This window comes from Taudactylus pleione, unplaced genomic scaffold, assembly GCF_031769625.1.
Source record: "Taudactylus pleione unplaced genomic scaffold, aTauple2 ptg000400l, whole genome shotgun sequence".
Classification (NCBI taxonomy): domain Eukaryota; kingdom Metazoa; phylum Chordata; class Amphibia; order Anura; family Myobatrachidae; genus Taudactylus; species Taudactylus pleione.
In genome coordinates, this window is record NW_028284802.1 from 1,092,938 (window position 1) to 1,120,886 (window position 27,949).

General features: G+C 46.8%; 2 protein-coding genes across 2 annotated transcripts; one reads left to right on the plus strand and one right to left on the minus strand.

Annotated features, from left to right (window-relative positions):
- Nucleotides 1-217: 217 nt before the first annotated feature.
- WDR46 (WD repeat domain 46) lies at nt 218-13,167 on the plus strand. Its single transcript, XM_088446616.1, has 16 exons — nt 218-342; nt 3,195-3,335; nt 4,403-4,483; nt 5,049-5,161; nt 8,528-8,615; nt 8,722-8,783; nt 8,874-8,978; nt 9,362-9,512; nt 9,597-9,732; nt 10,029-10,128; nt 10,211-10,364; nt 10,511-10,658; nt 10,742-10,836; nt 10,984-11,079; nt 11,392-11,505; nt 12,352-13,167. The coding sequence occupies exons 1-16, from the start codon at nt 316-318 to the stop codon at nt 12,454-12,456; spliced, it is 1,716 nt and encodes a 571-aa protein (XP_088302742.1). The 5' UTR covers nt 218-315; the 3' UTR covers nt 12,457-13,167.
- Nucleotides 12,598-27,942, minus strand: B3GALT4 (beta-1,3-galactosyltransferase 4). The gene is made up of 2 exons (XM_088446617.1): nt 27,807-27,942; nt 12,598-17,571 (listed from the first exon to the last, which is right to left on the minus strand). The coding sequence occupies exon 2, from the start codon at nt 17,241-17,243 to the stop codon at nt 16,179-16,181; it is 1,065 nt and encodes a 354-aa protein (XP_088302743.1). The 5' UTR covers nt 17,244-17,571; nt 27,807-27,942; the 3' UTR covers nt 12,598-16,178.
- Between the last annotated feature and the right edge of the window lie 7 nt (nt 27,943-27,949).

The following is a 27,949-nucleotide window of genomic DNA, read 5'->3' on the forward strand; positions in this document are numbered from 1 at the left end:
AAGTGCCTGCAGCAGCCCAATAATTACTAAGTACATAGTGCCAGCGTCACGTGCTGCTAGGAGTGAGCCATCAGCCAATCCTCATGGCCCGCCCATACCAAAGATGCCGCTGACTCATCGCTGCCCATAGTTTATTTTTTTATTTATTTTCCATTTAAACTTTATTGTTTCCTGACAACCTTTGGTAAACCGACCGGCTGAGGATCACTTCTTGCTGTAACTTTATTGTCCGCGATCACACTTTGGGGGCGGTGACAGTCCTGTAATAGTGTAACTTTATTGTTCCTTTCCGCTGACGACATTACATCGTCCAGCATGGAGCCAACCGGGCAGCAGAAGCGGGTGAGACTGGTGTGGGAACCTTGTATTCGCCTTACTTACTCTCATACAGACCCCATGGGTGCCAAGCTGGTGTGTAGCTACAAGTCCTGGCGTGCCAACAGCTGGCATGGCATGCTGGGACCTGTAGTCGTACAACAGCTAGAGAGTTTTTATATATATATAGTTTGTTTGTTAGTTTAATGCACCCCATGTTTTCAACTCTTACAGTATAGCTATAGTTATGTATACTAAAAGTTTGCTTGTTAGTGTAGTGTATGTATGTATATGTGTGTATGTGTATATATATTTATTTATATATATATATATATATATATATATATATATATATATATATATATATATATAAAACAGCGGCACTCTGGAGACTTCAAAAAAGGTGACACCTGTTTGCACCTTTTTTTAAGTCTCCAGAGTGCCGCTGTTTCGCTGTATTTTGCATTAAGGGAGTGATCTCCACTGCTGAGGGCACCTGGAGCAGGTAAAACAGACCTCAGCGTGGTCTGCGGAGTGCCGGGTTTTTGGAACAGAAATATATATATTGCAATTGTCACATAGTAATGTATCAGGCAGCAGCTATAGTAGAGGGCTTATACTGTACTGTAAGAGTATGAAAAGCTCAGTAGACCTACATACAGGTCAGTATACACACGTTTTATTGACCTGATTTAATTATTTTAGAAATTGTTACAGATATGGAATATTTAATCACTTTAACTTTTCATTTGTATACATTCCATACAGCGATCAATGTCTGTCCTTAATATGTATTTATAGTGTCACATAATTCCACATAATATTTTAATGGTATTGTAATCAATCTGCAGCATTAATGTCCCAGCAGATGTGTCTTACAGTATGACACTGAGAGCCACGCCGCCATGTTATAGCTCAGCTGGGGCTACGTCCCCTGCGATCTGTGCGAAGGTGTAACGGAGGTTACAGCACCCTGTGTCATCCAGACTATCAGGGCTTTAGAATTATTTTAATGATACTGTTTGGAATGGCTTCCATTTAGATGAGCATCACATGTGGGATTTATAGTCACAATTTTAGATAAAACCTCCTTAAAGTAGTAAATATTCATGTTATAGTTCACTTTATTTTTCGAGTGTATAATGTGACATGTAATGGGAATGTGAAGCGGGGTAGATGAGCTGAATGCTGGGGTTTAGTTTCCAAAAGGTAGATTTTCATATCTTCCTGGGCCCAAGGGGCTATCGCTGCCATTTTCTCCCTGACATAGAGATCAGTAATCTGGTTCTTTATTCAACCGCTGCTGCGCCTTGGATGGTTGACATGAGCTGGGATAACTTTGTTTTACTCTCATTTTCCTGTTCATCATTATATTTGAATAGAAATGACTGTAGGACAGACACAATCCGCACACTACAAATCCTGCGAAGTTCATAGTTCAACACATTGATTAAAGGAAAATACTCTTTTAATAAAAAAAAAGTAGATTGAAAGAACTGATCTCTGCAGCAAGATCCTCCAAATCTGTTCTATAGTATTTGGCCCCTCATGTACCATCTGTGTTATCATGAACTATGTGTCCACAGTTCTGTACATCAGGGTAAAATGTTACAAATAAAATAGAAAATAATACCGTTACAGAGCAATACAGGTAATGAGTGCAATACACAACAGGTAGCCAAAGTGTAAGTACATAGTATTACTGTAACGCCATAGACTAGGTATTACAAGAAGAGGGGAGTCAGTTCAGCACTTGATGAGCCTGTACTCACCGTATGGGCCAGCAAACCGTAGGGGAGGGGGTAGAACTAAAGGGAAGAGGGCACTGCCTGTATAAGCTTATAGTACAAACTAAGGAACTGTACATATAACAATAACTACTGCAATATCTAGTAACAGTGGTGCAGCGTGAATACAATGTACCCCTCCAGTGCACCTCCGTAACATCGCCATAAAGTATCGTCTCTTGGGATTATCGGAAAGAATGATGAACACATGATTCTGCCTTTATATAGAAGTCTGCTCTAGCATCAGTTAAGGCAACAAACAGGCCCTCATTCAGAGCCGTACGCTCTGAGCAGAGCGCACGCTCTGAATGAGGGCCGCCCTCCATAAAAATGGAGCGTCCTCCTGGACGCTCGTATAGCTGTGGGTCATCACCCACAGCCTATACAAGCGTGCAGTTTGATGGCCACGATGGTCTTGACCATCGCGACCATCGAAACTGCGAGCCGGAGCCTGCGGTTGAGGTTTTCAACCGCAAGCCCCGGAGTGATTTTGGCTCTATCAGAGCCAAAATCACTCCCACTGACATCACTAGTGATGTCAGTGGGCCGGCTTCTGACGGGAGGCGTTCCCTTGGGAATGCCCCCGTCAGGGAGGCACGCCCCCGGCACGCCCACCAAAGGGGGCGTGCTGTCAATCAACATCGACAGCACGCCCCCTTTGATCAGACACAACTAGCGAAGGACTTTCCTTCGCTCGTCGCGTCTGGCGCATGCGCACGACGGAGCTCCCTCCGTCGTGCGCATGCTCAGTGCAGAACATCGACCCACTTGCGAGCGGACAGCCGCTCGCGAGTGGGTCTGAATCAGGGCCTTAGATACAAGAGAAATATCTGGACTCTAGTTACCTGCTACTTTACAGCTGCATTGAAAGAACAGTTATCACTTATACCAGACATAGTCCTCCTGCGGCTCTCCATCTATTGGGGAACTACAAGTCCCAGCTGGCAGGGTCGGCCAAAATCATAAGCGTGACTTAAATACATGATATTTAATTTCCTGCACTAAACGGATATTAGCAGGGATGGGGGATTCCTGTTACACTTACAGAGGAAGGTGCAGACACTGACATAAGGATATCCCTCACTCCCACAGAAAGCAAAGAGATACTATGAGGAGGAGGAGGCGGAGAAGGGGCCGGCTGCACCAGCGAATAAGCAGAGAAAGGGGAAAGAAATCACAGAGCACCGACCATGGAGGGAGAGCGTAAAACAGAGCAAAGAATTCATCTCCGGGGTAAGACGTGCAAAACATATTATTAACTCTTCTACGTAAGTGGTGGTCGGTGATCCACGGGTTTTTCTGCAAGTGTAATGTGAACCTATCTGTAGACACTAATGACTTAGGATCCTGAAAAACATCACATAGTGCACAACTGTGCATTGCATTTGGACATTATGTACTATCCCAAACTGGAAACTTTTAAAACTTGTATTTATTCATTCACTCCAGTACAGACAGATATAGTGGTGTCAAGAATTGTGACGATGCCCCATTGGCCGCTTGGCACGTGAGGTTAATAATCAAATTAAGAAATTAATTATTTTGCTATAGTAAATCTATTTATTTTTTACATTTTGTTATAATGCCCATTCGCCTAACCTACATACTACGGAACTATCACTACCCCTCCTAAACAGTGATCGTTGTATAGTCATGTGCCCATTCCCCTCCCAAATATAGAACCTCATTCAGACCCGGTCGCAAGCGCAGAGCGCTCGCAACCGGGTCGATGTTTAGGCCCTGCGCAAGCCCCGTCTGTCGATGTTGATCGACAGCTCGCCCCGTTTTGTAGGCGTGGCGGGGGGTGGGGTTGGTTTCACAAGCCAAACGCTTGCCGTTTTGTGGGCGGCCATACTGACATCAGCAGTGATGTCAGTGGGGAGCTTCCTGCTCGATCAGAGCAGGAAGCTCCCTGGGGCTTGCGGTTGCCGAGACCCAACCTTAGGGTCTAGTCGCAAGCCCCAGTGGTCGCGATGGTCAAGACCATCGCCATCAACCTGGTCAGTCGCTAAAGCTGTGGGTAGTAACTCACAGCTTAGCTAGCGACCAGGAGGCCGCACTTGATTAGACAAGCGCCCGCCCTCATTCAGAGCGAGCGCTGGCTTCTTGCGACTGCCTCTGAATGAGGGCCACAGTGTGTAGTTGGGTCGCATGGCCATCCCATGTATTGCACCTTTGTAGGAAACGCCCAGATCCCTTGGAAACATTGGGCCGTACTTATTTGGCGCATCCTTTATGAAGGATATTACTCCGTCACCAGCTTTCAAATCTGTCACTAACTTGTTTAACTTTTCTCCTAGGCAGAGGATCCCTTTCCCGGACCAGCGCCTGTGCCGAAAAATCAACTCTCAAAATATGAGCGGGCAAGGAAAGCCAACTCTGTGAGTAAGACCCGTGGGACGATGCCAAGAGCTGCGTGGGGTGCCGCTGCCATAGTGCCCAGGCTAGTGCACAGTTCCATTGTTTGTGCCCCATCTCCATTGTACAAATGGGGAATGGAGGTTGGGCAAACGGAAGCAAGGACGGTATCTTTGATCCCTATGGAGACACATTATAAAGTACATTTCTAATAGTGCCCCTGGCGCTCTGACTAATGCTGATAGATTTGTTTCCTAGATCTAAGCAAAGCGCTGATTGTATAAATATCCTCGGTGCATATGCCGGTTATACAAGGTGGTGTATGAGCAAACATGGATAGGAAAACGCAGCACATAGACTTGGTGCATGGTGCATTCTAGCTACATACGTGTATACCTGCTTCTTGTCTCCACACGGATCCGTTATTTTCTGCTGCGTTTGTCTACAATCTGTGACCTGCGGAGAGCCAGGATGCAGGAACCTGTTTCTTAGGCTGTGAAACACTGATGAGATATCTAAATATGTATTTATTTTTTGTGATGACGCTCGCAGATAAACCTGTCCTCTCATTGTCCTCTCATTTTTTAGACCAAGGATTGTGTTCGAAATGCCAAAATGCGTTTAAAATCTGAGGAGAGCAAGGTGCAGGCAGCAGTGTCCCAGGCAGCGATACACGATCTATTATTGCCGGAGGAAGAAGGGTAAGAGCACCGGGGAGGGGAGAATGTGTCCTAATACCCGAGCTGTGATGTAATAACTGCACCTGAATGCCCGCACTCATAGTATAACCACATTGCACAGTATTAGAGGTGAGGTGTCTTACCCAAAGTATACTGAAAAGCAAGTGCCTGTACTGTCTGCCTCTGCTACACATATATCCTCTACACCTATATACACCCGACCTCAGCAAGTGCCTGTACTGCCTGCCTCTGCTACACATATATCCTCTACACCTATATACACCTGACCACAGCAAGTGCCTGTACTGCCTACCTCTGCTACACATATATCCTCTACACCCGACCTCAGCAAGTGCCTGTACTGTCTGCCTCTGCTACACATATATCCTCTACACCTATATACACCCGACCTCAGCAAGTGCCTGTACTGCCTGCCTCTGCTACACATATATCCTCTACACCTATATACACCTGACCACAGCAAGTGCCTGTACTGCCTACCTCTGCTACACATATATCCTCTACACCTGACCTCAGCAAGTGCCTGTACTGCCTGCCTCTGCTACACATATATCCTCTACACCTATATACACCTGACCTCAGCAAGTGCCTGTACTGCCTGCCTCTGCTACACATATATCCTCTACACCTGACCTCCGCAAGTGCCTGTACTGCCTGCCTCTGCTACACATATATCCTCTACACCTGACCTCCGCAAGTGCCTGTACTGCCTGCCTCTGCTACACACATATCCTCTACACCTATATACACCTGACCACAGCAAGTGCCTGTACTGCCTGGCTCTGCTACACATATATCCTCTACACCTATATACACCTGACCACAGCAAGTGCCTGTACTGCCTGCCTCTGCTACACATATATCCTCTACACCTATATACACCTGACCTCAGCAAGTGCCTGTACTGCCTACCTCTGCTACACATATATCCTCTACACCTGACCTCAGCAAGTGCCTGTACTGCCTACCTCTGCTACACATATATCCTCTACACCTGACCTCAGCAAGTGCCTGTACTGCCTGCCTCTGCTACACATATATCCTCTACACCTATATACACCTGACCTCAGCAAGTGCCTGTACTGCCTGCCTCTACTACACATATATCCTCTACACCTGACCTCCGCAAGTGCCTGTACTGCCTGCCTCTGCTACACATATATCCTCTACACCTGACCTCCGCAAGTGCCTGTACTGCCTGCCTCTGCTACACACATATCCTCTACACCTATATACACCTGACCACAGCAAGTGCCTGTATTGCCTACCTCTGCTACACATATATCCTCTACACCTATATACACCTGACCTCAGCAAGTGCCTGTATTGCCTACTTCTGCTACACATATATCCTCTACACCTATATACACCTGACCTCAGCAAGTGCCTGTACTGCCTGCCTCTGCTACACATATATCCTCTACACCTATATACACCTGACCTCAGCATGTGCCTGTACTGCCTGCCTCTGCTACACATATATCCTCTACACCTATATACACCTGACCTCAGCAAGTGCCTGTACTGCCTGCCTCTGCTACACATATATCCTCTACACCTGACCTCAGCAAGTGCCTGCACTGCCTGCCTCTGCTACACATATGTCCTCTACACCTATATACACCCGACCTCAGCAAGTGCCTGTACTGCCTGCCTCTGCTACACACATATCCTCTACACCTATATACACCCGACCTCAGCAAGTGCCTGTACTGCCTGCCTCTGCTACACATATATCCTCTACAACTATATACACCCGACCTCAGCAAGTGCCTGTACTGCCTGCCTCTGCTACACATATATCCATTACACCTATATACACCTGACCTCAGCATGTGCCTGTACTGCCTGCCTCTGCTACACATATATCCTCTAGACCTATATACACCTGACCTCAGCATGTTCCTGTACTGCCTGCCTCTGCTACACATATATCCTCTACACCTATATACACCCGACCTCAGCAAGTGCCTGTACTGCCTGCCTCTGCTACACATATATCCTCTACACCTGACCTCAGCAAGTGCCTGCACTGCCTACCTCTGCTACACATATATCCTCTAGACCTATATACACCTGACCTCAGCATGTTCCTGTACTGCCTGCCTCTGCTACACATATATCCTCTACACCTATATACACCCGACCTCAGCAAGTGCCTGTACTGCCTGCCTCTGCTACACATATATCCTCTACAACTATATACACCCGACCTCAGCAAGTGCCTGTACTGCCTGCCTCTGCTACACATATATCCATTACACCTATATACACCTGACCTCAGCATGTGCCTGTACTGCCTGCCTCTGCTACACATATATCCTCTAGACCTATATACACCTGACCTCAGCATGTTCCTGTACTGCCTGCCTCTGCTACACATATATCCTCTACACCTATATACACCCGACCTCAGCAAGTGCCTGTACTGCCTGCCTCTGCTACACATATATCCTCTACACCTGACCTCAGCAAGTGCCTGCACTGCCTACCTCTGCTACACATATATCCTCTAGACCTATATACACCTGACCTCAGCATGTTCCTGTACTGCCTGCCTCTGCTACACATATATCCTCTACACCTATATACACCCGACCTCAGCAAGTGCCTGTACTGCCTGCCTCTGCTACACATATATCCTCTACAACTATATACACCCGACCTCAGCAAGTGCCTGTACTGCCTGCCTCTGCTACACATATATCCATTACACCTATATACACCTGACCTCAGCATGTGCCTGTACTGCCTGCCTCTGCTACACATATATCCTCTAGACCTATATACACCTGACCTCAGCATGTTCCTGTACTGCCTGCCTCTGCTACACATATATCCTCTACACCTATATACACCCGACCTCAGCAAGTGCCTGTACTGCCTGCCTCTGCTACACATATATCCTCTACACCTGACCTCAGCAAGTGCCTGCACTGCCTACCTCTGCTACACATATATCCTCTAGACCTATATACACCTGACCTCAGCATGTTCCTGTACTGCCTGCCTCTGCTACACATATATCCTCTACACCTATATACACCCGACCTCAGCAAGTGCCTGTACTGCCTGCCTCTGCTACACATATATCCTCTACACCTGACCTCAGCAAGTGCCTGCACTGCCTGCCTCTGCTACACATATCTCCTCTGCACCTATATACACATGGCAAATACAGGAGCCACGGGGCAGCGACAGTGCCGCCCCTTCGGCCTTGAACCCTGGGCGGTTTTACAGCTTGCACACCCCTAGTTACAGCCTTGTCTTGGGGAACCCAATACATTTTCTTCCATTTCTGTAATCATAGCTGCGTCTGTTTCTGCGCTGTTGTAACGATGCCTTTCCTGCTGTCTCGCTCTGCAGGTTTCTGGAAGGAGACGAGGGTGAGGACACCAGCACAATCACTCAGGAGGACATAACCGAGGCCGTGGACATCACAAGCGCGTCAAAGGTCTAGAAGTGAACCCAAGAGACTCTATCTTATTTTATTTCATTCTCATGTAACCCTCTCAGGTCATCAAGTATTTATTTATTTACTTCTTGTTTTATTCTTGTAGCATTTTAACCTCGTCCTCAATCAGTTTGGTCCGTACAGAATGAACTACTCACGGACTGGAAGGTGAGTGGGCCTAGACCGTGGGTCTCTGATTACTGCTGTTTCCATCTGATTATCACCCTGTTCATTATCTCTGTGTTCTCCAACTCTCAGATGCCTCCTCCTGGGCGGTCAGCGCGGACACATCGCCTCGTTCGATTGGCAGACAAAGAAGCTCCACTGTGAAATGAATGTGATGGAGTCGGTCAATGATGTCAAGTAAGTTTTTGGACCCTGTACGTTTGCAGCGTCTCACGAGTCTGTGGGGCGGGTATGTGTGTATGTACCCCAGCATTCTAGAACAGTTTGGGAAGTTAATAGTAGAGTCCAGTACGCAGCCATTCTGAGTTACATAGTCTCCTTCTGCAGTTTCGCAAGAAGCCGTTAAGGACTGAATAATCCTCCTATTTAGCATGAGACATCGCGGGTTCCTTTCACTTGAATGACGCCAATGTCTGGAAGAACATACAGTTAGGATACCGGAACCTGATCCCTGATGTCGTTATTTTTTAAAACCCCCTTAGCGGATGATGACAGACGTTTCATCAGCCCATCCCGCTCCTGATCTAATGGCTGTTTAACAAATACATTGTACGTTGCAGGTGGCTGCATACACACACTATGTTTGCGGTGGCCCAGCGGAAGTGGCTGCACATCTACGATGCGCTGGGGGTGGAGCTTCATTGCATTAAGAAGTTTAATGATGTTTTGCGAATGGAGTTCCTGCCGTATCACTTCCTGTTGGCGACGTGTGTAAGTGTAATGGCGGCTCAGCGCCTCTTCTGTGTCCCGTTGTCAGAGTCTCTCTGATCACTGCGCTGTTTCCCTCCCTCCCAGAGTGCCACCGGGTTCCTGCAGTATTTAGACGTCTCCGTTGGAAAGGAAATAGCAGCTACTTGCGTCAAAGCGGGGAGGCTGAACGTCATGTGTCAGAACCCGCATAATGCAGTCATCCATCTAGGACATCACAACGGTATGTAAAGCAGCCTGCTGTCTCCTGCTCTCTGCGTACACGGCTATCGGCTGGGACCTGCCACCCCGTGTCACTCTGTCACTAATCCAATGCCAGCTGCCCATCATATACCCTTTCTCTTCCACTGACCTAGGCAGCCCAGCTGTACAGGGCTACACTGTGGCTGGTGTTTCCTTTAGCTTAGATCGGCCACGCCGCTTCCCCCAGCGGACGTCACAACGTGCAGCCATTGATCCGGGGATGGTGGAAGTCTTGGCGTTCTCCGTGGGTCACGTTATGCCGTTTCCCTTTCACAGGCACCGTCTCTCTCTGGAGTCCGTCTATGAAAGAGCCGCTAGTAAAGATGTTGTGTCATCGAGGAGCTGTCAGGGCTCTGAGCATTGATAAGTCAGGAATGTAGGTGTCAAATCGTCTTCTATGGCACACTGGTTACCGTCCCACATTCCCTCCTGACACCCTCCCCTACCTCCCGCTGCAGGTACATGGCCTCTGCCGGAGTGGACAGGAAGCTGACAATCTTTGACCTTAGAAATTACCGTCCTCTGACTTCCTGCATTCTACCCATGGGAGCGGGAGCTCTGTGCCACAGCCAGAGGGGGCTACTGGCTGCAGGAACTGGCAACGTAGTGCAGGTAAGGTGGGTGGGTCTCCGCTACCATGCTAACTGACGTAGAGGCACAGGCAGAAAATTCTGGGACATAAAAGAATGAGACGGAGGTATAAGGGAGAGCGCACGAGTCCAGTGATGTCATTATAAATGTGGGCAATCTTCCCTTAGGTGTATAAGGACACTCACCTCACCGCACCTCGCTCCCCGTACATGTGCATGTCTGTGAAGGCACCGATTCATGGGCTGCATTTCTGCCCTTACGAGGATGTCCTGGGTATTGGTCATGGAGGCGGCTTCACCAGTATGATTGTGCCCGGTCAGTGCTACCACTACTGTCCTCACCGGTCTCTCTGTGTCCTCGCCACCATCAATCCCATTCTGATCATACTCTTCCAACAGGCGCCGGTGAGGCAAACTTCGATGGTCTGGAGTGTAACCCATACGAGACCAGAAAGCAGCGTCAGGAGTGGGAGATCAAGGCTTTACTGGAGAAGGTAATGTCCAAGCAGTGCTGGAGGAACTGTTCAAGGGAAGAAGGGTCGTTGTGACCAGATGTCCAGAATACGCTATACGCCCGTGCTTCCAGTCACAGCTAGCCGCTCACTGATGTCTTGTCCTTGTGTTTCTCTTTGCTCCATTAGATCCAGCCCGAGCTCATCACTCTGGACCCCACTCAGCTTGGCGAAGTTGACGCCATCACGATGGAGCAGAGGCACAAAGAAAAAGTGGAGCGGATGGTGATAAAAACAGTTTTCGTTTTATCTATTATTATTTTAGTCTTTGCTATTTTTCCATTCATTATGGTTCAAGGTCGTTTCTTGCCCTTCCATCATTTTTTTTTTTTTTCCTACATGGTCTTTGTTTGTCCAAAGTTTTCTTCTTTCCGTTCATACTATAATTGTGTCCCTCCAATGGTCTAGTTTTGTAGGACAGTCTCGCATTGAATTGCGGTCATGGCTGGGAAGATTAGGCGTTGGTGTTTGGCCCAATGTTTTTTTGTTTTTACTCTGATGAAGGAACCGTTTTGAGTTCTGTTACTTCCGTCTCAGGGCTACGATCCTTACGAGAAGACTCGCTTTGTCCCACGACACAAGTTGAAAGGACGAAGTTCGACCGGTAACCTGCTGAAACGCAAGAAGAAAGTGGCGCACGAGGAGAAGAGGGTGAGTGTGTTTGCAGGTAACAGAGACGCTCCAATTTGGCCCGTCTGCGGGAAGCACCGGAATGGGCATGTCACAGAGGTGTTTTATTACCAAAGTAACAACATAAAGGTAGATAACATGACTTAAAAGGATGCAGCAACTCTTTTTATAAGGCCTTCACTTCCGTTATCTATTATCGTCTACTCCTCGCCACAGTTTTATCTCAGTCAGTGATGTGTGATGGATGCTTCCCGTTGATATGGCAGCTGGTAGAGGGCAACAGGACAACAAATCTCCCCACACTGTTTTTTTCATGGCAGTTTTATTACCCATAATCCCACTTATTTCCTGCTATCTGGTCCAAATGCTTTAGCCACTGACCAATTGGCAAGACCCAATAAGGTGTCTTAGTGGGAACCAAACCCTCATACGCCTGTCGCCCAGTACTTGGGGCGCTGTGTGTGTGGTAATCAAACACCAGCAGTTGGGAAACTATTATTTAGGATTCAATATGAGCCCTTTTCCCCCAGGAAGTAGACAGTTCAGCTCTCCTTTACATTTCCCCGTTTGTCTATAAGTTGTGTAATTAGGGATTCGTTGATATAATATATTTTTTAATGGAAACCTTTACTTTTAATAAGCAATCTACCTTTGTTGTATAGTTGAATAAAAATGGCCGCCTGCAGGCAGTTAGTTTATGAAAAGGTACCATGAGAGTAAGCCAGGCTTGTGTTTTGGTTACTTCCTTTATACACAATATTAACGTCTCAGTTTCCATTGGTGAGGTCATGTCCCTCACAGCCATTACAGCACTGAATGTTGACACTACATATTGCCTATAATGGTCTTATCACTATGTTGTCTCAGGTGGAGATTAAGAAGAGCGTGTTGGCCCGAGTGAGGGCGGAGCAAAGCAGCGCTGCCACGGTCCAGGAGGGTCAGAGGTCAACACTGGACAGGTTTAAGAAGTGACCTGCGCAGCGCGTGCTGGAGGGTGCATCCGGACCCCTTATGTGTCCATTTTGGACAAATCTGAATTGTGTAACTCAGCGGAGGGCGATGTATCTGTGAATGAGGAGGTCTCTTCCTCACATTTTGTATATACGTTTCTTAAAAAAAAACTTCCTCCTGCGGACTCTTCATCTTACAAAAAACTCAGAGGACAAATAAAACATAGAAATCTTTATTGTCAAGCAGAACAATAAACATCGCTCCTGATTCTCTACCAAAGTCTGCTCATTAAATAAACAATGCAAGGACGTCACAATTTATGGGTTATAGTTCATGAAATACGGAGTAGCCATTCCGTTTCACTCCAGTGTGGGGCTGTGCCAGCTACTCCAGCCAGGGGGTATGTGAATACACCCCCTTAATGAGTTTAAATACATTAAACAGTGCATTGAAATGAATCAAATTGACAGCATACATGCATTATCCAGTTTCCAAAAAGTATAACATGTTATAGTTACATGAAGACCATGAAATGGTAAACAACGTACTGCTGATGCCGGTTATCCATCTAGCATCATGTTACAATAATTACTGTACTATACCCGTACGGAGAGAGTATTTGTGTGTCAGTGCATTCTCTGCCTGAGAGGAGTCCTTAAGAGTATAATGTACAGGTGTTTTTTTTTTTTTTAAGATTATTTATATTAACTCCCTCTATTATTTTTTGGACATCATGTTCATCTGCCTGCGTGGATCCGACGTACATTTAGCTGCAAGGCATAGTATGTATGGCACTGCAGGAAAGGGGATCAGAAGCAGACTGGACTGATTTATCCCTCCTTTCGAATGACCTGTAGCATAATACGGCTACCGGAGAAGGGGGAGGCCAGGGAGTGAGCCCCCGCCACCCCTATTTCAACAAAATGAGGAGTGTGAAGCTAAAATTATTGTTGAAGCATTCATTGCTGATTATCTTGTACAGGAAGTGTACATCATATATCCTATTCTGTGTGTCTAATGGCCATGTCATATTTACTCTCCCCAGTAGGTGGCACTGCATTCCAAACAACTGCCATGACCTGGTGTTTCGTAGCACTGATATTTCTCTGTGAATTAGCCACAGGGTGTGAGAGAGATAGGAGGGGAGGGGGTCTGAAACAATCTACCTGGGCATCCGAATTGTCACATAAACGAGCACCCTTACACACACTTGTGAACATAACATATTGCCTTTAAATACTGAATGTATATTTTTAGTTATTGAGTTTATGTCTCAAACGCTGTGTCGGAGGTATTTTGAGAGCAGACCCAATATTCCTGAGACTGCAGTCAGTACATGAGAGCGAGAAAACCGGGCCCTGGTGAGCTGATAGGCTGTTTTGTAATTGGTTCCTAATATACTGATTGGTTATAGTCCCATGAATCTTGATCACAAAACTGTCTGCACCATTAGTTGTGCTTCAACCAAGCGATGCTAAAATAAAACCATGTGTATAGGAACCGGTTACACCAGTGATTCCCAACTTGGGTCCTCAAGGCACACTAACAGTCCTGGTTTTAATGATATCCATGTTTCAGCACAGGTGGTTAAATCAAAATAACTGAGGTACTAATTAAGTCAGCTGTGCTCAAATATGGCTATCCTTAAAACCTGGACTGTTAAGAGTACCTTGAGGACAGTGGTTGGGAACCCCTGGGGTAGAGAAATGTGGGAAAGTGCATGTTATTGTGAGGTAGGTGTGGACAATACAATGTGCCTGGTGTATGTATATAGGGATGTATAGAAATGCATTGGGATCGAGAAGCCATAAGCTGCCTCGTCTCCATTCCCCAGGGGCCCCCACGGCCAGCAGCTCCAGCCCTATTCAATGAACCTGGGTAAAGCATTGCATACTGCTGGGCTGTGTCTCTGGGCTCTGGCTCCAAGCTTCCTTGAGCCAAATTTGCCTTAGCTGTGGCTTTACGCCCGGGTGACAAAACCCTGGAGGTACGTTTGGGTGGGTGATCTAAAGCCTGGATCTCTCAGTCCAGATTAGATGCAGCCTGTGAGGGATCTACAGCTAATGTAAAGAGCTCCCCCATTGAACCTCATTGATAAGACTTGATGGGTTACAGGACCTGGGCTACTCACCCCCAGACCTGTGAAGGCAACTGGGAATAAGTCATCCTCACCTATCTACTGAAGAGACGCCACTCAAAGCCGCGGCATTTTGTTTCCATTGATATTGGCAAACCCTTAGTAGTTGCGAGTTACAAGTCACATTGAAGCTGTATACCAGTGGCTCCAAGCTGCTGACTTTTTTTTTTGCCCCCCAGGCATGGCCAAAATGGTGGATCGTGATCTACCGGTAGCTCGCGGTCAACTTTCCTACAGAAACTAGAACGCTGGCTCTGAAGCAATCAGAGGCTAAAGAAGCCTCTGATCGCTTCAGCGTTCCCAGCGATGCAGGGCGCGGGTGACGTCATGATGTCACCCGCGCTATGCATCAATGGGAACTTAAGGATCCAGTCATCGCAGCTGCAGTGGGAGAGACAGCAGGAGGAGCGGTCCCCAGTGTGAACTTCGGTCAGGTAAGTTCTGCACAGGGGTGTGGTGGCACTGCATAAGATGCACTACTACACTGGGTACTGCATAATGGGCACAACTACAGGGGGCATTGCATAAGGGGCACTACTATAGGGGACTTTACATAAGATGCACTACTACAGGGAACTTTATATAAGGAGCACTACTACACAGGGTACTGCATAATGGGCACAACTACAGGGGGCTATACATGAGCACTACTACACGGGGTACTGCATAATGGGCACTACAGGGGACTTTACATGAGCACTACATAAGGACCACTACTACAGGGGACTTTACATAAGGAGCACTACTACACGGGGTACTGCATAATGGGCACAACTACAGGGGCCTTTACATAAGAAGCACTACTACACAGGGTACTGCATAAGGGGCACTACAGGGGACTTTACATGAGCACTACATAAGGACCACTACTACAGGGGACTTTACATAAGGACCACTACTCCAGGGGGCACTACATAAAGGGCAGTATACAGGGGACTTTACATAAGGACCACTACTCCAGGGGGCACTACATAAAGGGCAGTATACAGGGGACTTTACATAAGGACCACTACTACTGGGGGAATTGCATAAGGGGCACTACATGTAATTAATTTGGCTTAAGGGTGCCTTGAAAAAAATGAAGGAGACCCTAAGGGTTCCTTGAACTGAAAATGTGTTTGAACCACTATTGTACCCTAACAATAATTCTGATTTCACTTATCACATTCCAAGGGATTGTCGTGTTACCTGTGCGTAGTGACAGCAGGCAGTGCCGAAGAGGTATACGCTTCAATCTATAATATATGTAACAAGAGGTGGGGAAAATCCATGGTGTCAGCGGCGGATATAACAGCGAGCATGAAATAGTGCGCAGGACCCTCTGCTGACTCTACGCCATAGCTCCGTATGTGTCCAAAGCCAGTGATGACCAGCTCCTAATGAGTGTTTTACAGACAGAAATTAGCAGCGGCCCAACAATCGTCTGCTGTTTCTTACAGAGCGGACAACCACGAGAGCATGATTTATAAATCCACATAATCATTTCTGAAATGTTATACGTAAGACGTTGCTGGGCACTAGAGCCAATCGGGGGACAAGCCCATGCAGGGAATAACATGGTATAAAATGATTACAATGGACAATCCAGCCCAGACATCGCCTGCCGCTAATGGGCATCTCCTCCCTTCTCCACCAACTGCCCAAATAATTTACAGAAGAGCACGGTTAGAGGTGGGCACCAGTGGTCATCCGCCGCCTTCAGCATATTCCAGGCCTCCTGCATGCTGCGGGCAGAAAGCCCGTGAGAGGTGAACATGGTTTGGTAACAGCAGCTGTTGTGCGGCACGGCCATGGAGCCCGCGATCCTTGCACTGTGCCGTGGAGCAATCCCAGCCGCCCGTGCCAAGATACCGACATAAACATCCTCGACTGTAGGCCAGGGGCCACTCCTGGCCTCTTGCAAGAGGTGTTCAGCAGCAGCTTGAGACAACACGTAGGCCGTGCCGCTGCAATAGGGTGGAAAATGGTCGCCGGCGTACAATTCCTGTGAGGTGTAATGACGGCTCTCTGGGTCCCGGACGGGGCTAACGTGCCAGTGAACTCGACCCAGGTACAGGAGTCCATTTTGTTCCCGCAGAAACTTTGACAAGGACTGCGTGTTGACGAAGACATCATCGTCGGTCTTCAGCAAGTACTGAGCCTCTTGGCATTTCCCCAGTGCCCATGACAACCCCGTCAGGGTTTTAAGTGTCAAGTTCTGGTAAGAGTCGGTGAAGTTGGCCTGAATGATGTCCCTATGGGTCACTGCCTCGTGCACCAGTGCTGCTCTTTCCGCTGGTGACTTCGGAACCGCCAGGACAAAGAGGGTGAGCGAATCGGAGAAGGTGGAAGTAGAGAGACTCCCCCACGTCTGGCGGATTGCATCCCTCCGGTCTCTGTGGGAAGGTGCACTGGAGACTAAAATGAGGAGGAATGGGGGAGGTAAGCAAGCCTTGACAGGGGAGAGTAGTAAAGGGGGGACAGGAATGTTTAAAAGTCGAGGTGAAGCGAGATGGGAAGGACCAGAGTAGAAGATTGGAAGTACCCGAGACAGTCGCTCCTCCAGATGGCCAGAAAAAGAGAAGATAATCAGCAGAGCGAGAGAGAAGATGGAGATGAGGACAGGCCAGCGCCGACGCTGGATAGGAAACAAGCGCAGGCAAGCGGTAATGGCTCGGCACATGATGGCCATGAATGGATATCTTGGTCCGGTTTTGCTCTTGCTAGTCCTGAATTGTTTTTATTAATGATAAAGCCGTGATCATTGTTAACTTCCCACGAATCGAGTTTATCAGACACTTCTTTATAGTCCCGCCACCATTGTGCGGTGTTAGGACGCTGGGGTTTCTACCATCGTGTCCAAACAAGGTGCAGGTATGAGTTTAGTAACAAATGATCAGAATGACACCTGCCGAGCTCGCCATAATATTCTGTCAGAGACAGTAATATATGAAAACATTGGTCCCATGTCACAGGATGGAGGCGACATCTTCAGGGCAGATAGGCTCGTGTAAGGGAAACTGAAAGACAGGAAACAACAGGCTGAGAAACTGGATGATATTCACAGCAAAATAATAACAATGTAATACAGCTCCCACCCGCACCACAGAATACTATGGACAACTACGGTCTGGCTCCCCCAAGAATAGTGACTTAAGGTGCCCACACACATACCGACTTTTCATCCAATTTGGCCGATTTCGACGAATCGTGACGACAGATCATGTAAAAAATGGCCAAATCGTGAGTTTCTACTCTTGATCACGATGCTGATGCGTGACCCCGCTCGTCGTACATCGCATCCTCAGATCTGCCGTGCTGTAGGGCAGATTAGCCAATCTGGGATACAATGCACTGGTTGCAACATAGATCTTAAGTCAGATTGGACATTTTTAACTCCAAATCGTGACCACGACTGCCTGGGGAGAGTTCAGGGGGAAATCGTGTACATTGGCTGATTGGGAGCAAGTCGGTATGTGTGTGGGCACCTTTATATTATTTGGGATTAATATTGAAAACCAGGAAATATGTCCGGGCAACAAAGGGCCATGAAACGCAGCAACAAACACACACACAAACTCTTATGCTGGGTACACACTAAGTGATGTGTACCCAGCACGATGTCGTCTGCGGCATTTGGCAGCAAGGCCCAGCGCTGACGATAACGCCAGGTCTGACGGGCGATGTGGCAGACGACGCGCGGGAGCGCGCATTGTCAGCGACATAGCGGGTACACACTGCCCAATGTGGACGATATGTCCTCCGATCCACCTGATCGGACGACATATCGTCTAGTGTGTACCCAGGTGTAGTCAGGAGCGTTTTACCTCTATAGTACAAGCAGCCAAAATAAATTACCGTCATAGTGGAGTTAAACAAAGGAAGAAAAAAAGGATTCCCATAAGGGGCACTCGCTGGACAGATTGTACATATCTATACAGGGAGTAACCCTTATGGGAATACTGTTACTTCCTTTGTGTAATGACTGATCTTATTCCCGGGTGCACCCCCACCTTTAATACAGTGGGACTTATATTGTCCCTTAGAACTAATCGACACTATATAGATGATTGTTAGAATCTAAGATTATATTATAGGTCTGTGCGGACACTTTTTCCTTTTCTGTATAAATACTGCATAGTGGAGTCCAAGCCAAATGGTAATTCCCTGTTACACTTCAGTATTATCCGAAGAAAAGAAATTAAATAATGGCGCCGATATAGTATATCAAAGAGAAATAAAAGAAGCTGTCTATCGTTAAAAGCAATTATTAGTGCACAGAGACATTACCACTGTGCACTAATAATTGCTTTCAACGATAGACAGTAGAGGACGTAACTTATGTTTGGGACCTGAAGGTTCATGAACCATAGCAATTTTAAACCATTCTATATTTTATATTGGAGCACTGTGACTCCGTATACAAGATATTATATTTCAGTATTTCACTGGCTGGATAATACACTGCCCATACATGACCTACAAGAGAAACCACACATGGAAAGAGGGTTACATACACCTCTGGAGCATCACTTCTGTAGAACTCTGAATGATTATATCCCCTCCCTTGTCCTGTATTAGAGGAGGGTATATAACATCAGGGGGGGTACATGGTATTAGGGGAGGATATATAACATCAGGGGGGTACATGGTATTAGGGGAGGATATATAACATCAGGGGGGGTACATGGTATTAGGGGAGGATATATAACATCAGGGGGGTACATGGTATTAGGGGAGGATATATAACATCAGGGGGGGTACATGGTATTAGGGGAGGATATATAACATCAGGGGGGTACATGGTTTTAGGGGAGGATATATAACATCAGGGGGGTACATGGTTTTAGGGGAGGATATATAACATCAGGGGGGTACATGGTATTAGGGGAGGATATATAACATCAGGGGGGTACATGGTTTTAGGGGAGGATATATAACATCAGGGGGGTACATGGTTTTAGGGGAGGATATATAACATCAGGGGGGTACATGGTATTAGGGGAGGATATATAACATCAGGGGGGTACATGGTTTTAGGGGAGGATATATAACATCAGGGGGGTACATGCTTTTAGGGGAGGATATATAACATCAGGGGGGTACATGGTATTAGGGGAGGATATATAACATTAGGGGGGTACATGGTTTTAGGGGAGGATATATAACATCAGGGGGGTACATGGTTTTAGGGGAGGATATATAACATCAGGGGGGTATATAACATCAGGGGGGTACATGGTATTAGGGGAGGGGATGTATTAGTAGGGGGGTACATGGTATTAGGGGAGGGGATGTATTAGTGTTTGGGTACTTGGTATTAGGTGAGGGTATGTATTAGTAGGGGGGGTACATGGTATTAGGGGAGGGTATGTATTAGTAGGGGGGGTACATGGTATTAGGGGAGGGTATGTATTAGTGTTTGGGTACTTGGTATTAGGGGAGGGTATGTATTAGTAGGGGGTACATGGTATTAGGGAAGGGTATGTATTAGTAGGGGGTACATGGCATTAGGGGAAGGTATATATTAGTAGGGGGGTACATGGTATTAGGGGAAGGTATATATTAGTAGGAGGGTACATGGTTTTAGGGGAGGATATATAACATCAGGGGGGTATATAACATCAGGAGAGTACATGGTATTAGAAGAGGGTATGTATTAGTAGGGGGATACATGGTATTAGGGGAGGGGATGTATTAGTAGGAGAGTACATGGTATTAGAAGAGGGGATGTATTAGTAGGGGGGTACGTGGTATTAGGGGAGGGGATGTATTAGTAGTTGGGTACATGGTTTTAGGAGAGGGTATGTATTAGTAGGGGGGTACATGGTATTAGGGGAGGGTATGTATTAGTAGGGGAGTACATGGTATTAGGGGAAGGTTATGTATTAGTAGGGGGTACATGGTATTAGGGGAGGGTATGTATTAGTAGGGGGGTACATGGTATTAGGGGAGGGGATATATTAGTAGGGGGGTACATGGTATTAGGGGAGGGTATGTATTAGTAGGGGGGTACATGGTATTAGGGGAGGGTATGTATTAGTAGGGGGGTACATGGTATTAGAAGAGGGTATGTATTAGTAGGGGGGTACATGGTATTAGGGGAGGGGATGTATTAGTAGGAGGGTACATGGTATTAGGGGAGGGGATGTATTAGTAGGAGAGCACATGGTATTAGAAGAGGGTATGTATTAGTAGAGGGGTACATGGTATTAGGGGAGGGGATGTATTAGTAGGAGAGTACATGGTATTAGAAGAGGGGATGTATTAGTAGGGGGGTACGTGGTATTAGGGGAGGGGATGTATTAGTAGTTGGGTACATGGTGTTAGGAGAGGGTATGTATTAGTAGGGGGGTACATGGTATTAGGGAAGGGTATGTATTAGTAGGGGGTACATGGTATTAGGGGAGGGTATGTATTAGTAGGGGGGTACATGGTATTAGGGGAGGGGATGTATTAGTAGGGGGGTACATGGTATTAGGGGAGGGTATGTATTAGTAGGGGGGTACATGGTATTAGGGAAGGGTATGTATTAGTAGGGGGTACATGGTATTAGGGGAGGGGATGTATTAGTAGGGGGGTACATGGTATTAGGGGAGGGTATGTATTAGTAGGGGGGTACATGGTATTAGGGAAGGGTATGTATTAGTAGGGGGGTACAAGGTATTAGGGGAGGGGATGTATTAGTAGGGGGGTACATGGTATTAGGGAAGGGTATGTATTAGTAAGGGGGTACATGGTATTAGGGAAGGGTATGTATTAGTAGGGGGGTACATGGTATTAGGGAAGGGTATGTATTAGTAAGGGGGTACATGGTATTAGGGAAGGGTATGTATTAGTAGGGGGGTACATGGTATTAGGGGAGGGTATGTATTAGTAGGGGGGTACATGGTATTAGGGGAGGGGATGTATTAGTAGGGGGGTATATGGTATTAGGGGAGGGGATGTATTAGTAGGGGGGTACATGGTATTAGGGGAGGGGATGTATTAGTAGGGGGGTACATGGTATTAGGGGAGGGTATGTATTAGTAGGGGGGTACATGGTATTAGGGAAGGGTATGTATTAGTAGGGGGGTACATGGTATTAGGGGAAGGGATGTATTAGTAGGGGGGTACATGGTATTAGGGAAGGGTATGTATTAGTAAGGGGGTACATGGTATTAGGGAAGGGTATGTATTAGTAGGGGGGTACATGGTATTAGGGAAGGGTATGTATTAGTAAGGGGGTAGATGGTATTAGGGAAGGGTATGTATTAGTAGGGGGGTACATGGTATTAGGGGAGGGTATGTATTAGTAGGGGGGTACATGGTATTAGGGGAGGGGATGTATTAGTAGGGGGGTACATGGTATTAGGGGAGGGGATGTATTAGTAGGGGGTTACATGGTGTTAGGAGAGGGTATGTATTAGTAGGGGGGTACATGGTGTTAGGGGAGGGGATGTATTAGTAGGGGGGTACATGGTATTAGGGAATGGTATGTATTAGTAGGGGGGTACATGGTATTAGGGGAGGGGATGTATTAGTAGGGGGGTACATGTATTAGGGGAGGGGATGTATTAGTAGGGGGGTACATGTTATTAGAAGAGGGTATGTATTAGTAGGGGGGGTACATGGTATTAGGGGAGGGGATGTATTAGTAGGGGGATACATGGTATTAGGGGAGGGGATGTATTAGTAGGGGGGTACATGGTATTAGGGAAGGGGATGTATTAGTAGAGGGGTACATGGCATTAGAAGAGGGTATGTATTAGTAGGGGGTACATGGTATTAGGGGAGGGTATGTATTAGTAGGGGGGTACATGGTATTAGGGGAGGGTATGTATTAGTAGGGTGGTACATGGTATTAGAGGAGGGTATGTATTAGTAGGGGGGTACATGGTATTAGAAGAGGGTATGTATTAGTAGGGGTTACATGGTATTAGGGGAGGGGATGTATTAGGGGGGTACATGGTATTAGGAGAGGGTATGTATTAGTAGGGGGGTACATGGTATTAGGGGAGGGTATGTATTAGTAGGGGAGTCCATGGTATTAGGGGAAGGTTATGTATTAGTAGGGGGTACATGGTATTAGGGGAGGGTATGTATTAGTAGGGGGGTACATGGTATTAGGGGAGGGGATGTATTAGTTGGGGGGTACATGGTATTAGGGAAGGGTATGTATTAGTAGGGGGGTACATGGTATTAGGGAAGGGTATGTATTAGTACGGGGTACATGGTATTAGGGGAGGGGATATATTAGTAGGGGGGTACATGGTATTAGGGGAGGGTATGTATTAGTAGGGGGGTACATGGTATTAGGGGAGGGTATGTATTAGTAGGGGGGTACATGGTATTAGGGGAGGGGATGTATTAGTAGGGGGGTACATGGTATTAGGGAAGGGGATGTATTAGTAGGGGGGTACATGGTATTAGGGAAGGGTATGTATTAGTAGGGGGGTACATGGTATTAGGGGAGGGGATGTATTAGTAGGGGGGTACATGGTATTAGGGAAGGGTATGTATTAGTAAGGGGGTACATGGTATTAGGGAAGGGTATGTATTAGTAGGGGGGTACATGGTATTAGGGAAGGGTATGTATTAGTAAGGGGGTACATGGTATTAGGGAAGGGTATGTATTAGTAGGGGGGTACATGGTATTAGGGGAGGGTATGTATTAGTAGGGGGGTACATGGTATTAGGGGAGGGGATGTATTAGTAGGGGGGTACATGGTATTAGGGGAGGGGATGTATTAGTAGGGGGTTACATGGTGTTAGGAGAGGGTATGTATTAGTAGGGGGGTACATGGTGTTAGGGGAGGGGATGTATTAGTAGGGGGGTACATGGTATTAGGGAAGGGTATGTATTAGTAGGGGGGTACATGGTATTAGGGGAGGGGATGTATTAGTAGGGGGGTACATGTATTAGGGGAGGGTATGTATTAGTAGGGGGGTACATGTTATTAGAAGAGGGTATGTATTAGTAGGGGGGGTACATGGTATTAGGGGAGGGGATGTATTAGTAGGGGGATACATGGTATTAGGGGAGGGGATGTATTAGTAGGGGGGTACATGGTATTAGGGAAGGGGATGTATTAGTAGAGGGGTACATGGCATTAGAAGAGGGTATGTATTAGTAGGGGGTACATGGTATTAGGGGAGGGTATGTATTAGTAGGGGGGTACATGGTATTAGGGGAGGGTATGTATTAGTAGGGTGGTACATGGTATTAGGGGAGGGTATGTATTAGTAGGGGGGTACATGGTATTAGAAGAGGGTATGTATTAGTAGGGGTTACATGGTATTAGGGGAGGGGATGTATTAGGGGGGTACATGGTATTAGGAGAGGGTATGTATTAGTAGGGGGGTACATGGTATTAGGGGAGGGTATGTATTAGTAGGGGAGTCCATGGTATTAGGGGAAGGTTATGTATTAGTAGGGGGTACATGGTATTAGGGGAGGGTATGTATTAGTAGGGGGGTACATGGTATTAGGGGAGGGGATGTATTAGTTGGGGGGTACATGGTATTAGGGGAGGGGATGTATTAGTTGGGGGGTACATGGTATTAGGGAAGGGTATGTATTAGTAGGGGGGTACATGGTATTAGGGAAGGGTATGTATTAGTACGGGGTACATGGTATTAGGGGAGGGGATATATTAGTAGGGGGGTACATGGTATTAGGGGAGGGTATGTATTAGTAGGGGGGTACATGGTATTAGGGAAGGGTATGTATTAGTAGGGGGTACATGGTATTAGGGGAGGGGATGTATTAGTAGAGGGGTACATGGTATTAGGGAAGGGTATGTATTAGTAGGGGGGTACATGGTATTAGGGGAGGGTATGTATTAGTAGGGGGGTACATGGTATTAGGGGAGGGGATGTATTAGTAGGGGGGTACATGGTATTAGGGAAGGGGATGTATTAGTAGGGGGGTACATGGTATTAGGGAAGGGGATGTATTAGTAGGGGGGGTACATGGTATTTGAAGAGGGTATGTATTAGTAGGGGGGTACATGGTATTAGGAGAGGGGGTGTATTAGGGGGGTACATGGTATTAGGAGAGGGTATGTATTAGTAGGGGGGTACATGGTATTAGGGGAGGGTATGTATTAGTATGGGAGTCCATGGTATTAGGGAAGGGTATGTATTAGTAGGGGGGTACATGGTATTAGGGGAGGGTATGTATTAGTAGGGGGGTACATGGTATTAGGGAAGGGGATGTATTAGTTGGGGGGTACATGGTATTAGGGAAGGGGATGTATTAGTAGGGGGGTACATGGTATTTGAAGAGGGTATGTATTAGTAGGGGGGTACATGGTATTAGGGAAGGGTATGTATTAGTAGGGGGGTACATGGTATTAGGGAAGGGTATGTATTAGTACGGGGTACATGGTATTAGGGGAGGGGATATATTAGTAGGGGGGTACATGGTATTAGGGGAGGGTATGTATTAGTAGGGGGGTACATGATATTAGGGATGGGTATGTATTAGTAGGGGGGTACATGGTATTAGGGGAGGGGATGTATTAGTAGAGGGGTACATGGTATTAGGGAAGGGTATGTATTAGTAGGGGGGTACATGGTATTAGGGGAGGGGATGTATTAGTAGGGGGGTACATGGTATTAGGGGAGGGGATGTATTAGTAGGGGGGTACATGGTATTAGGGAAGGGGATGTATTAGTAGGGGGGTACATGGTATTTGAAGAGGGTATGTATTAGTAGGGGGGTACATGGTATTAGGAGAGGGGATGTATTAGGGGGGTACATGGTATTAGGAGAGGGTATGTATTAGTAGGGGGGTACATGGTATTAGGGGAGGGTATGTATTAGTAGGGGAGTCCATGGTATTAGGGAAGGGTATGTATTAGTAGGGGGGTACATGGTATTAGGGGAGGGTATATATTAGTAGGGGGGTACATGGTATTAGGGAAGGGGATGTATTAGTTGGGGGGTACATGGTATTAGGGAAAGGGATGTATTAGTAGGGGGGTACATGGTATTTGAAGAGGGTATGTATTAGTAGGGGGGTACATGGTATTAGGGAAGGGTATGTATTAGTAGGGGGGTACATGGTATTAGGGAAGGGTATGTATTAGTACGGGGTACATGGTATTAGGGGAGGGGATATATTAGTAGGGGGGTACATGGTATTAGGGGAGGGTATGTATTAGTAGGGGGGTACATGATATTAGGGATGGGTATGTATTAGTAGGGGGGTACATGGTATTAGGGGAGGGGATGTATTAGTAGAGGGGTACATGGTATTAGGGAAGGGTATGTATTAGTAGGGGGGTACATGGTATTAGGGAAGGGTATGTATTAGTAGGGGGGTACATGGTATTAGGGGAGGGGATGTATTAGTAGGGGGGTACATGGTATTAGGGAAGGGGATGTATTAGTAGGGGGGTACATGGTATTTGAAGAGGGTATGTATTAGTAGGGGGGTACATGGTATTAGGAGAGGGGATGTATTAGGGGGGTACATGGTATTAGGAGAGGGTATGTATTAGTAGGGGGGTACATGGTATTAGGGGAGGGTATGTATTAGTAGGGGAGTCCATGGTATTAGGGAAGGGTATGTATTAGTAGGGGGGTACATGGTATTAGGGGAGGGTATGTATTAGTAGGGGGGTACATGGTATTAGGGGAGGGGATGTATTAGTTGGGGGGTACATGGTATTAGGGAAGGGTATGTATTAGTAGGGGGGTACATGGTATTAGGGAAGGGTATGTATTAGTACGGGGTACATGGTATTACGGGAGGGGATATATTAGTAGGGGGGTACATGGTATTAGGGGAGGGTATGTATTAGTAGGGGGGTACATGGTATTAGGGAAGGGTATGTATTAGTAGGGGGTACATGGTATTAGGGGAGGGGATGTATTAGTAGAGGGGTACATGGTATTAGGGAAGGGTATGTATTAGTAGGGGGGTACATGGTATTAGGGGAGGGTATGTATTAGTAGGGGGGTACATGGTATTAGGGAAGGGTATGTATTAGTAGGGGGGTACATGGTATTAGGGGAGGGGATGTATTAGTAGGGGGGTACATGGTATTAGGGAAGGGGATGTATTAGTAGGGGGGTACATGGTATTTGAAGAGGGTATGTATTAGTAGGGGGGTACATGGTATTAGGAGAGGGGATGTATTAGGGGGGTACATGGTATTAGGAGAGGGTATGTATTAGTAGGGGGGTACATGGTATTAGGGGAGGGTATGTATTAGTAGGGGAGTCCATGGTATTAGGGAAGGGTATGTATTAGTAGGGGGGTACATGGTATTAGGGGAGGGTATGTATTAGTAGGGGGGTACATGGTATTAGGGAAGGGGATGTATTAGTTGGGGGGTACATGGTATTAGGGAAGGGGATGTATTAGTAGGGGGGTACATGGTATTTGAAGAGGGTATGTATTAGTAGGGGGGTACATGGTATTAGGGAAGGGTATGTATTAGTAGGGGGGTACATGATATTAGGGAAGGGTATGTATTAGTACGGGGTACATGGTATTAGGGGAGGAGATATATTAGTAGGGGGGTACATGGTATTAGGGGAGGGTATGTATTAGTAGGGGGGTACATGATATTAGGGATGGGTATGTATTAGTAGGGGGGTACATGGTATTAGGGGAGGGGATGTATTAGTAGAGGGGTACATGGTATTAGGGAAGGGTATGTATTAGTAGGGGGGTACATGGTATTAGGGGAGGGGATGTATTAGTAGGGGGGTACATGGTATTAGGGGAGGGGATGTATTAGTAGGGGGGTACATGGTATTAGGGAAGGGGATGTATTAGTAGGGGGGTACATGGTATTTGAAGAGGGTATGTATTAGTAGGGGGGTACATGGTATTAGGAGAGGGGATGTATTAGTAGGGGGGTACATGGTATTAGGAGAGGGTATGTATTAGTAGGGGGTACATGGTATTAGGGAAGGGGATGTATTAGTAGGGGGGTACATGGTATTAGGGAAGGGGATGTATTAGTAGGGGGGTACATGGTATTAGGGGAGGGTATGTATTAGTAGGGTGGTACATGGTATTAGGGGAGGGGATGTATTAGGGGGGTACATGGTATTAGGAGAGAGTATGTATTAGTAGGGGGTACATGGTATTAGGGGAGGGTATGTATTAGTAGGGTGGTACATGGTATTAGGGGAGGGGATGTATTAGGGGGGTACATGGTATTAGGAGAGGGTATGTATTAGTAGGGGGTACATGGTATTAGGGAAGGGGATGTATTAGTAAGGGAATACAGCGGCGGGCCCGGCTCTCACCTCTGGAGCATTACTTCTGTAGAACCATGATGTCCTGTCCGCGCTTTGTTCCCATGTCTCCTCTCAATAAAGTTTCGCAAACAGGTGACCAAGGCTGGATGGGGACGGAAGCCCTGTGTCCATGGTAACGGCTGGGCGGGGTC